Source organism: Trachemys scripta, chromosome 15 (genome assembly GCF_013100865.1).
Source record: "Trachemys scripta elegans isolate TJP31775 chromosome 15, CAS_Tse_1.0, whole genome shotgun sequence".
NCBI lineage: Eukaryota > Metazoa > Chordata > Testudines > Emydidae > Trachemys > Trachemys scripta.
The window spans coordinates 43,550-56,684 of NC_048312.1; the positions used below are offsets into that span (position 1 = coordinate 43,550).

The 13,135-nt window shown below is 44.8% G+C and overlaps 1 protein-coding gene across 1 annotated transcript in view; it reads left to right on the forward strand.

Annotated features, from left to right (window-relative positions):
- The window catches only part of KREMEN1 (kringle containing transmembrane protein 1), a 73,855-nt gene that overhangs the window by 39,746 nt on the left and 20,974 nt on the right, over nucleotides 1–13,135 (forward strand). The window contains exons 4-5 of the mRNA XM_034791580.1: nucleotides 8,545–8,666; nucleotides 9,867–10,020. Of these exons, the coding sequence (XP_034647471.1) occupies nucleotides 8,545–8,666; nucleotides 9,867–10,020 (276 nt within the window). The remainder of the gene's footprint in view (nucleotides 1–8,544; nucleotides 8,667–9,866; nucleotides 10,021–13,135) is intronic.

Genomic DNA, 13,135 nt, shown 5'->3' on the forward strand with positions numbered 1-13,135 from the left:
AATACCACCCTATACCGGAAACCTACTGACCGCTACACTTACCTACATGCCTCCAGCTTCCATCCAGGACACACCACACGATCCATTGTCTACAGCCAAGCTCTAAGATATAACCGCATTTGCTCCAATCCCTCGGATAGAGACAAGCACCTACAAGATCTCTATCAAGCATTCTTAAAACTACAACACCCACCTGCTGAAGTGAAAAAACAGATTGACAGAGCCAGACGAGTACCCAGAAGTCACCTCCTACAAGACAGGCCCAACAAAGAAAATAACAGAACACCACTAGCTGTCACCTTCAGCCCCCAACTAAAACCTCTCCAGCGCATCATCAGAGATCTACAACCTATCCTGAAAGATGATCCTTTACTCTCACAGATCTTGGGAGACAGACCTGTCCTCGCTTACAGACAACCCCCCAACCTAAAGCAAATACTCACCAGCAACCACACATCACTTGACAAAACCACTAACCCAGGAACCTATCCTTGTAACAAACCCCGATGCCAACTCTGTCCACATATCTATTCAAGTGACATCATCATAGGACCTAATCACATCAGCCATACCATCAGGGGCTCGTTCACCTGCACATCTACCAATGTGATATATGCCATCATGTGCCAGCAATGCCCCTCTGCCATGTACATTGGCCAAACCGGACAGTCTCTACGCAAAAGAATTAATGGACACAAATCTGACATCAGGAATCAAAATACTCAAAAACCAGTGGGAGAACACTTTAACCTGTCTGGTCATTCAGTGACAGACCTGCGGGTGGCTATATTACAACAGAAAAACTTCAAAAACAGACTCCAAAGAGAGACTGCTGAGCTAGAATTGATATGCAAACTAGACACAATCAACTCCGGTTTGAATAAGGACTGGGAATGGCTGAGCCATTACAAACATTGACTCTATCTCCCCTTGTAAGTACTCTCACACCTATTATCAAACCGTCTGTACTGGGCTAGCTTGATTATCACTTCAAAAGTTTTTTTTTTTCCTCTTAATTAATTGGCCTCTCAGAGTTGGTAAGACAACTCCCACCTGTTTATGCTCTCTGTATGTGTGTATATATATATCTCCTCAATATATGTTCCATTCTATATGCATCCGAAGAAGTGGGCTGTAGTCCACGAAAGCTTATGCTCTAATACATTTGTTAGTCTCTAAGGTGCCACAAGTACTCCTGTTCTTTTTGCGGATACAGACTAACACGGCTGTTACTCTGAAATCTGAAATTGAGTTGCTTTAGTCATTCAGGCCCTGTCTACACTAGGGCAATGGTGCAAAGTTTCCACCCATTCCCTAATGTAGCTAGGGCCTCACAGTGCAGGGATGGTCTTCATTAATGATGCATAACTTTACAGTGTTTCTCAATATGAGCAATTCTTTGCATTATGCTTGCAGCTGTCAGTGCATGTTAGATCATCAGAAAAACTGTCACATATTGGTGTTAAGCTTGGAGTCTCACACCACTTCATCCCAATACAATATAAACAAGTGTATATTAAAAAAGGTACTGTCAAACAATTGCAATTTGCTAAAATGGAGACACTGTACTAAGAACCACGTTCTGTGATCTGTCACTTAGCCACTACAGATTTGGTAAAAAAACATTGTTTCCAAATCAGAGTCCCCTGGGGAAAACACACAGCCTTGTGTGTTATTTCCATATCAAACACTCTGTGGTGACCCTACCACAGCAATTCAGTGGTAGCCTATGGCTGGGGGGGAACCCCAATGACAACCATAGATTGGATGGTCATACTAAAATGATATGACACGTAGTGCTCTGTTCTTCAAAGGGCTGGGCACTGAGATCCCAAAGCATTTCAGTGTACGAGAAGCAAATGATAGTCCCAATGAATTCAGTAAGACTCCTCACATGCTTCTAGTTAAGAATATGCTTAAGTGGTTTGCTGGATTGGGGCCAGAATGCTCAGCACCTTGAGGAATTGAAGCCTCATTTAGGATTAACTGCCCAGTCCTAGACTAGATTGATGCCTCTCAATGAGCAACAGTTGGCTCCAAATCCATCACATTCCTTTTGTTTGTCAGAGATTGGAGTGCTGAGGTATGATAGGACCCTACAGAGGCTCACTAGCTATACAATGTTACCCTAGTGGCATGTTTGTTGTTTTTTAGTTAGAGAATTTAATAATTTACCAACCGGGAGGGTCCCACCATTAAAGCTAACTCAAAGCATATTTTTAATATGCTGTTTTAGGAATTCCCAAAGTCTCATGGGTGAAGTGGGCTAGGATGGTATTACAGGAAGTAGTTGTTGGACAATGTAATAATGCACCCTAAGAAATTTGAGCGGTCTCTGCAGGTGTTCTGTCAATCTGGACTCAGGTGGAGAAGAGCTCCAGGTGAAAATTACCTATGATACATTCATTCAGACAGTATCTTGAAGTCTCAGTAATTATATGTTCATTGCTGCAAGCTTGATTGGTGCATAGTACTTCATAGCCCTAGCTAGAGTACTTATCTATATACAGTATTAACACTGGAAACTTTAGCTGTATTTTAAGACTTAACAGTATTTTTTTATGAACCCTAGACCAGAGCAGCATTAGTTACTCAAACAAAACTACACATACTAGAATGTTCTCCTCCCCAAATCTCCTGTTTTCTTAATGTCTCACCTATAGTGAGATATACTAGACATAGACATAATTGTTTTTGTGAATAATATGGCAATATAAAATTCAGTATATTAATTAATCACTAATGGCTACACTAAACCAGCCCCTAAAAATTAAGAGTTGTTCATCCTTTGCCTTCTGTTTTTTTACTTGTATTAATCCCTTTCTGCCTTACTGTCATGTAGCTTTGCTCTGCTTGTGTCAGCATTAAACTTATCATATACTGCCTCTTGTGTCTGGTGTTTGATCAGGTCCAAAAATTATAAAGTTTCAATGTTTTGTTACCTGAATCATTACTGGACTGACATGCTCTTGTCAATTTTTGTGGGACCTGGAATGTTTTAATTTTTTTTTTTTTTTTTTTTTTTTTTTTTGCTTTTACTAATGAATATTAAAAACTCCATGAAGAAACCAGGCATCAATCTGTATTATAGCTGCATCCTAAAACTATATTGTTCCCAGTTTGGCCTGTTATAAGGGATTTGTAAAGTAGATGAATCAGTGTTTCTTTGGACTCATTGAGATGGCAACAAGAAAACTAGAATAAAAATGTCTTATTGTCTGCACATTATGCAAACAACAAACGAGGGTTCCACTCTTCAGCAGAGAGAACTCTGCACCATGGACACTGGTGCTCAGTCTAACTTATGTATCTATTTATCTCTATCAGCATCCTTAAAGCATAGAAAGTTATTGTGCAGCCCAGCACTGACATTTTTTACCATTAATCTGATAGTACTGGTAGGTCTGGGCCTTGTGTCAGGAATGTCAGACTCCTGGCATTAAGGGGTTAAACAAAAACACCTGCACTTATGAGCCCTTCAGAAAGACAAATTGAACTGACTGGTCTCCATTCTACTCCGGCTTTGTCTCTCTTTAGTATATTACTCTTGCAACACTGGCTCCAGCTGCAATGGAAACTCATGTTACCATTTCCTCAAGTCATGGAAGGGCTCAAAGGCCTCTACTCTCAGGGGCAGCTCTAGGCACCGGCAAAGCAAGCAGGTGCTTGGGGCAGCCCATTTGCAAGGGCAGCTGCCGGCAGGGATCCAGCATGGGAGCTGAGAACCAGCAGGGGGCCCTGGGAGCTGTAGTTCCTTGGTTAGCTCACTGCCTATAGAGCCAGCCCTGGAGCAGGGAAAGAACTACATTTCCCAGCATTGCCTTGGCCGCTATCAACAGGAAAAGGAGGGGGAGGGAGTATTGTAGGTGAAACCTCATGCTGCAGCTTGCTGTGAATGGAGAGCTCACTGCTAGAAAGGGGTTGGACTGTCAATAGGGAACAAGTGCCAAGGAGTAGAAGGCTTTTGGCCCAGATATCCCCTTCAGAAGACATCCCCAGCCTGGATTAGGGATACTGCTGTGACCTCACCTTGCAGCCCCCAAAGAAATAATTGGGTGGACTAAATGGACAGTGCCCCTCTCTATCTGAAGCCTAGCAAGGGAGGAACATAGATCCCACTAGAATTTAAAATGAAAAGTAAGGGAGGGGAGGCTCTACTGGACCTGGGCAGCTTTAGATACAGTACCAGGCACATAGGAGGATTTCTACTTCTGAGCCATGGAAGCAGAAATTAACTTCTCCTTTCCAGATTTAGCTAATATTCAGAAAGGGAATCTAGCACCTGCCTTCCAGATTTGAACACCCTCAAAATTCAGCTGTTACCTCATTTCTCCCAAATCAAATTATGGTGACCAGATGTCCTGATTTTATAGGGACAGTCCAGATTTTTGGATCTTTTTCTTATAGGCTCCTATTACCCCTGTCCCGCTTTTTCACATTCGCTGTCTGGTCACCCTAAATCAAGTATACTGATCCATTGTAACTTGCTGTAGAGAAAGTAGGCTAAAATTGAGCAAGAAATGCTTCCCAGTGGTTATTAGGACTGGAATTGCTATTTTCAACAGCCATTGCCTTTTTTTTTTTTTTTTTTTTAAGTTTTATTTGTTTAAAAGGAAGACAGTGATATTGCATTGGCAAATTCCCCATAGAAACAAAGAGTGGAACAAAAAAATAATAAAGGCACCTCAACCTTTCCTCATTTATGGAGGAGTCTTATAATATGCATCCAGATATCCTCCAATCACACAAGCTGAAAATTGTTCCACTTTACTGCAGTTCTGTAACCATATGGGAACCAATCCTGTTTGTGTTCTGTGTACATCTAAAATTCCTGCTGAATGACCTGCCCTGGGAGCGAGTTACCAGTGACCCAGGGCTGGGGTGGAAGGAGGCTGCAGTTGGTGGGGGAGAGCCCAGAGCTGGGGCAGCAGGGGTGTGTGGGTGGTATGGGGGGGAAGGGGGAGCCCAGGGCTGGGGCAGCATGGGGGTGCAGGTGGGGGGAGGCCCAGAGCTGGGGCAGCAGGGTGTGGGGGGGGAGCCCAGGGCTGGGGTGGGGGTCAGCCAAACATTTTTTTGCATGGGGCGGCAAAAAACCTAGAGCTGGCCCTGGCTACTCTACTGTATTACTCTGCCAATACTGCTGTACTCTACTGAAGTCAGTACCAGCTAAAGATTTACCTTTTGAAAAGTCCCATTTAAAGATGTGGATTGAATAGAAACTATCTGGAGTAAGAGGCATTAGAATCAGGGTCAGTATAAATCAGACACTGAAATCCAGTTTGGATTCTTCTCCCAAAGGACTAATTGGCTGAAGGGCGGTGTCTTACTTGTGATGCTCCATCTCAGTTCTGTGTGAACTGTCAGAGAAAGGACATTGCTACATCCACTCCTGCTAGTTTCTCTATAGTGGGAGTAGCACTTCACAATAGACAGTGTTGAAGGCTGCTAAGATATCAAGGGTGTGAACATGGAGGTGTGGCCCCCAGATCAAGGCCATCAGTACAGTCATCCATCAGAGCAGAGGGCCAGCCTTTTGCCAGGTCTTGACTTCAAGCCTGACCTGAGGGGCTCAGGATGCTGGAGGAAGTTAAATGCTGCTGGAGTTTGACTGATACTACCTTTTCCATAACTTTGTTCAGGCAGGGGGCTGGAAACAGAGTGGTAGTTTGCAAGGCCCCCTGCATAAAGTGCAGAATCAGCCAGACTATTGCAGGTTTCCAGGTGGCTAATAAGGAGCCATTGACTGAAGCATTGATGATGCCAGTTACAGGGCCCTATTGCACTTTGCTTGCCTTCATATGAGATGTGATTAGAGAACTCTCAGTTTTCCAGTGGTAGAAATAAAAGCCTGGATGGATGAAGAGCAGTGGTTGTAACGGAGTATGGGGAAAACTAGTGGTGCTGCTAGGAGAATGGAACATAATTAAAAAACCTGCAGGTGCACTGATTTTACACTTTACTGAAGACATCTGACCATTGATTGTCAAGGCAATATAAAGCCTCAGGGTCTTGTTGGACTCCTCGCTGCTCCTGGACACATTTGCATCAATGATGAGGAATGATTTAGACCATCTTCAAGTGGCCAGAAAACTGCATTTTTTCTTCTCAGATGATATATCACTATGTTTATCACCTCAAGATTAGACTACTGCCACCTTTTGATTGTGTACTCTCCAGGGCAGTAACCAGGGTCAGAAAGCATCCTGCAACTATTGGGTCCTAATGCAGCACAGATAATTAATAACAGTAGACACTCTGATGTGCATAGGAATGTGGTTCAGATGAAACAAGAACAGGAAGCAACCCAGCAGTGAATGATCAGCTGGGGTTTATACCTGGGACTTCTCATAAACGTAACATACTAAGCCATCTGGCCGACAACAGACACTGCTACTTGCATTTGCTACTACAGATATCAAGCAAGTCTCTCAAAGAAGCATTTTCACAAATATGTTGTGAACCACATTAATTCTCCCTGAGCTATACGGTTTGTAAATGATGCAGGGAAGGATAGGGCTTTGAGTTAGCAGAGGGAGAGTTCTCTGCATGAGTAAGGGGAGATGGAGGAAGAGGAATTTAGGTTAGCAGAAGGCTTCCTTCCAACCTACTTAGAAAACCAAGTAACTTGTTCTGTAGCTTGATACCCTTCTTAGTGCCACTCATGCAGCTTGATAAATCTTCAGAGTATTAGACAGCTACATTGCTAATTTAACAGCCAAATGGCTAGAATGGCCATGACTGTGGGCATGGATCTGTATGAAGAGGTCTTATTCAAATCTAAAGATCTTCAATATTTTGGCTATAAGACATCTTAGGCCTGATTTTCAGAGGTGGTGGACACCATTACCTCCAATTGATTTCAATGAGTGCATTCTGATAAATAGATTTTACTGTATTTTAAGCTGGATTCCCTGAAATTGAGGCAATCAAAAATAGTTAGGACCTCTGAAAATTTGGTCCAAACTAGTTATAGAAAGGAAATAATGAAGGTATAAACTGACCCCTTTAGCACCAAAGGGCACAAACAGCATGGCATTTGGAGCAGGGCACTTGGATTTACAAGCTCTATTACTATCAGCAGGGGAATGATTTATCCCACTGTGCCAGCTAGCCTTTAGCTGTTATTTTGGTATCTAGAACTGCTAATTGATGGTCATGTGCACTATGTTGAGCGTGTCTTGGAAAATAAAGTATGTTCTCCCCAGACACACAAGTTGTCTGGGTTCTCTATGCCTCTTTCAGACAACTGCAAAAGGATCATACAGGGGGAATCCCAGGTGGAGGGACTCCTCTCTCTGTTGGGCACCAGCACAAACTCTTTTAGCAAATGTTACTCACCTTGAATAGATGCGAGGGAATTAAAAGGGAAACAGTGTCACAGGGTTTGTTCCTTGTCCACCCCACGTTGACATGATCCATCATCTCAATTACTAGGATGAGTTTTGTGCTCATGCATTAGGCTCTAACTATATTGGAGCTACAGCCAGGTCTAATGCTGGCAGGTGCTATTCAGCTTTCTGCCATGTGCAACATCCCTCAATCCTGAATTCAACCAGATCTCCGACAGAATCTGGTGCTATTATTCCAGTCCTGGGCCTGCCTGGGTGAAGAGTAGTGTATAGTGCTAAGCTAACTCCAATGTGATGTTCACTATACAGTACTGCAGATAAGAATGAAATCTTTGCTGATGTTAGATGAAAAGAAGTCTCTATTAGCTTAGATCTTCTACATGGGATAGTCACACTGGAGCCACAAAAATAAAGATACATCTCATTTGCCAATGAATCACACACGTCATATGGGGAATGTAACTTTTTTCTTACAAAAACACTAGTGTCTGTTATTAAACTAATATCTGTACTATTAAAGGTTTTAGTCTTTGAGTGATAAGGACTAGGAGGTTCTATCCTCTGAACCTCCTCTCCCCACCCCCCGCCAACTGCATTATAACAAGGTATCAACTTTAATTCTTTGTACTCACAGCACCCGCTTATGATTACTGGCAATGAAGTATCCTGGCAAATAGCACAGATCCAATGGCTCCATGGACTCCACTTTGGAAGACAGCTATTTTATGTCCATACTCAATAAAATAGTTTGAATAGAAGCCATATTTCTTAACAATGCCTCATTACAACATACATCATTCATTCCAAATCCAAATTTACCCTGATCTGACTCAAACCTAATGTAATCTTCCTGTTTATTATTGCTGACATCAGGAATGCTGAATAATGAAATTATCTATCTTAGGTACTTATGTGGCCCCTATTACCATATCATCAGAACCTTATTATAAAATATGGTGTGTATGTATTCAGGAATGAAGCCGACCTCACTTCCTGCCTCCTTGTCCTCTGCTATGTTTGCTGGGTCTTTTTCATATTTTCTAAAGGCCAGTGTTGTACAGCTGGAGCTTGCTAATATGAGATCTACGCTAAAAGCTGTGCAGGGGCCTCAAGGTTACACTTGAAAATTCTTTGTATCATAGTGTACACTCATGGGCACAGGTCTAGAATATTTGTTCTCCATAATTCTTTCCAGTGCCTGGGAATCTTGGCTGTTACAAGGACTATGGAGATCCACCTCTTACTGGCATCAGTGAGACCTCAAACAAACTCACTATCCAAACCTGCATCAGCTTCTGCCGAAATCAGCAGTTCAAGGTAATTTCTTTGCTCGCCATTTACAGAGAGGTGTTTTTTTTTTTTTTTTAAACGGGACAGGATGACACACACACAGATCTCTGCTGTATTTCTGGTGCCTTCTTTTCTTGCCCCAGGAAACCCAGCCTCTCACTCCCTCCTACTCTAGGGAGTCCAGCCTTTCTCCTGCTATCCAAGATAGCTTGGGTATAAGTAAAAAAAAAAGTTATATTTTAACTACTAGGAGGAGGTGCCTGCAGACATGTGAATGCTTTTGTATACTTACACTTCATTAATGAAACAACCCTTCTGTAGAAGGTTGGACTCACCCTGCGGCACCTCCTGCTGGTCATCTCAGGAATTAGCTCTTCCAGCATCCTGGAGCACCCCCTGCAGGCCGGTGATCTGCCTGTCCTCTGGCCCCATGTCCCTCCCAGACCCCGGTGCCCTTTTATCTGGGATGCTGCCCCCTGGCAGTACACCCCTCAGTACTAGGGTCTCCCCTTCCCAGAGAACCCCCACCCACTATCCCTACCTTGCCTCAGAATAAGGCCACTGCCAGTCACCAACTAGCCCCCACTCCCTGGGGCAGACTGCAGTACAGACCACTCATCACAGGCAATGTTGGGTTTGGACCTGCTGCCTTGGCCTAGCTCTGAGCTGCTCTCTGCAACCCCCAGTACCCCTTGGCCTTCTGCTAGGCCGCAGCCTCAGGCTTTCCAGGCTGGAGCTCCCCAGCTCCTCAGCCTGTCCCCAGCCCTGCTCCACTCAGGTACCCTGTCTCTAGCTTGCTACAGCCAGGTCCTTCTCTCTGAACACAGAGAGAGAGAGAGATACTGTTTGGGCTCATGGCTCCCAGCCTTCTTATACAGGCCAGCTGTGGCCTGATTGGGGCGTGGCCCAGCTGTGGCTGCTTCCCCAATCAGCCCAGCTTTTAGAGCTGCAGCCCTCCACCAGGGCTGTTTTAAGCCCTTCCAGGCAGGAGCAGGGTAACCACCCTACTACACCTTCCCTCCCTCTGCACAGGCTTTCTCACTAGCCTTAAATGGCATCCCTGCAGCTCAGTCATCTGCAGAACACCCTGCCAGCTTTCTCCTGGCCCTGCTCCTAATCATTCTCCAAATGGTACACTCCTTGCTGTCCTCTTTATGCCCTGACAACCTGCTATCTGTGTTCCCCCAATGTCAGCCCTTCCTGTCTAAAGTCTCTTTGTTATCACAGTTGGCAGGCATGGAGTCAGGCTATGCCTGTTTCTGTGGGAATAACCCTGACTATTGGCGCTATGGGGAGGCAGTCAGCACAGAATGCAACAGTGTCTGTTTTGGCGACCATACCCAACCCTGTGGTGGCGATGGCAGGGTTATCCTCTTTGACAGTAAGTATTGAAATGGCCTGAGCATCTCTGAAAGGGAGGCTTCAAATACTTAGCAAATCGGGGGAAAGAGTCTTCAAGGAATTTGGGCACTACTGAACACAAAACAATGTAAGACTCACAATATGGCTCAACTGTAGGGCAGCTGAGGTCCTGTCTGGCTTAGAACAATGAGAACCTGAATTCAGAGTAAAATTAATTAACCTTCATTCCAATTCTGTGAATGGAGTGGCATATCTCTTCCAATAAATGATACTTGTTCAGACAACTGCTTCATGCTCCAGATACTATGGTGCCCTTTTCCACAAAGGGCTCTCAAGTGGCAGTCATCCACGACACAGCAACACAGCACTGAAGGGCACTTTCAGATCTGCTCTTAACTGATGAATGCATGTGCAACTAAGGTAAGTGATCATCTTCAGTCATCCCATCAGACATCATAATTGGTACACATCAGCTCAACTTTTAATAAATAGTGTTATGTTCAGTCTGGTAAAGGAGAAAGGGGAACCCAGCTGAGATTTACCTGGAGCTGTGGGAAGAGGAGGGAGTTCCACCTTTTACACTAAAAATAATTAGATGTAATTATAAATCTAGTTACTAATTTTTGAGTAAAGGAAAAACAGAATAGTTGACCATAGACCTTATTTTCTTACCTACATAGTAAAAGAGGATGTCAAATATACAAGACAACAAAATGTAGAAGACCTGTCAGTGGAACAGCATGTTACATCAAAGGAATGAGTTATATTCAGGGGTGAAAGTAACTGAGGACACTTACCGGTACGGGGGGTTGGCTCTGGCCCCCGGAAGGGGCAGGGCCTCAAGCGGTAGGGGCAGGGCTGGGGGTCAGCATCCCACAGCCAACCCTTGGACCGCGCTGCCCAGGGCTCCCGTGTTGATTTAAAGGGCCCAGAGCTCCGGACACTGCTGCTGTGGTAGGAGCCCTTTTAAATCACCAGCTCCAGGGCAGCTGCTCCTTTTGCCCCCTCCCCCCTGCCCGTCAGTGGCCGGGGGAGGCAATAGGGTTTAAAGCACTGCAGGGTCCTTTGCCACAGCAGTGCTTTAACATTGCTTCCTCCCCCCCCGTCCATCGGCAACCCCACCAACTGGGGGGCGCAGCAACATTAAAGCACTGCTGCAGCAACGGACCATCCTTAAAGAGTTGCCACAGCAGCGCTTTAATGTTGCTGCCCCTCCGCGCCCCCCCCCCCCACTATCGGTGGCCCTGATGGTACGGACCCTACCGGCAGGGCCCCCGACAGGGGAGGCAAAAGGGGCAGGGACATTAAAGCGCTGCCACGGCAGCACTTTAATGTGGGCTGATTATGGGCTGGTGCAGGTTCTTACCGGTACAGAGTACCGGCCTGTACCGGCTCACTTTCATCCCTGGTTATATTTCCTTAACACTCTACACACCCAGAGGACTCCTCGCTTGCACTCTCTCCCTATAAATACCAGTTCCAGTTGCGTAACCTTACAGACTAAGAGTGAAATAAAGACCTGTAGTATGTAGTGTAGTATCATTGACTTCAGTGGAGTTGCACCAATTAAACAAGGTCTGAATTCTGTCCTGAATACATGACCCTTCAATTTGTGTATAACTGCAGTATAAGGTACAACCTTTTTCTTCATCTACACACTGACACCAAACCTTAGGACAAACTTCCACACAGTTGCTTCTCTTCAGAGTATGGGTTTGAAAAATTACTAAGTCCACAGTTTGCTCTAACACTGAATGTAGGGGTGGTGTTAACTATCATAGAAGATTAGGGTTGGAAGAGACCTCAGGAGGTCATCTAGTCCAACCCCCTGCTCAAATCAGGACCAACCCCAACTAAACCAACCCTGCCAGGGCTTTGTCAAGGAGATTCCACCAACTCCCTAGGTAACCCATTCCAGTGCTTCATCACCCTCCTAGTGAAATAGTTTTTCCTAGTATCCAACCTAAACCTCCCCCACTGCAACTTGAGACCATTGCTTCTTGTTCTGTCATCTGTCACCAATGAGAACAGCTTAGCTCCATCCTCTTTGGAACTCCTCTTCAGGTAGTTGAAGGCTACTATCAAATCCCCCCTCACTCTTCTCTTCTGCAGACTTAATAAGCCCAGTTCCCTCAGCCTCTCCTCATAAATCATGTGCTCCAACCCCCTAATCATTTTCATTGCCCTCCGCTGGACTGTTTCCAGTTTGTCCACATCCTTTCTATAGTGGAGGGCCCAAAACTGGATGCAATACTCCAGATGTGGCCTCATCAGTGCCAAATAGAGGGGAATAATCACTTCTCTTGATCTGCTGGCAATGCTTCTACTAATGCAGCCCAATATGTCGTTAGCCTTCTTGGCAACAAAGGCACACTGTTCACTCATATTCAGCTTCTCGTCCACTGTAATTCCCAGGTCCTTTTCTGCCACTTCACCAGTCAGTCCCCAGCCTGTAGCAGTGCATGGGATTCTTCCATCCTAAGTGCAGTGCTCTGCACGTGTCCTTGTTGAACCTTGTCAGATTTCTTTGGTCCAATCCTCCAATTTGTCTAGGTCTCTCTGGACCCTATCCCTACCCTCCAGCATATCTACCTCTCCCTCCCACCCAGCTTAGTGTCATCCACAAACTTGCTGAGGGTGCAATCCATCCCATCATACAGATCATTAATGAAGAGGTTGAACAAAACCCGCCCCAGAACCGATCCCTGGGGCATTCCATTTGATACCAGCTGCCAACTAGACATTGAGCCGTTGATCACTACCCATTGAGCCCGACAATCTAGCCAGCTTTCTATCCATCTTATAGTCCATCATCCAATCCATACTTCTTTAACTTGCTGGCAAGAATACTGCTAACATCATGGTATAATCACATCCACCGCTTTCCCTTTATCCACAAAGCCAGCTATCGCATCATAGAAGGCAATCAAGTTGGTCAGACATGACTTGGCCTTGCTGAATTCATGTTGACTGTTCCTGATCACCTTCCTCTCCTCCAAGTGATTCAAAATGAATGCTATGGGAGATCTAGCTCCAGGAGGCAAAGGTGCTCAGCCATGAGTCAAATATCATGAGTCAGATGTAACCCCTCCAAAATCATGAGATTAGCTCAACTATAATGAGATCTTGTTTTT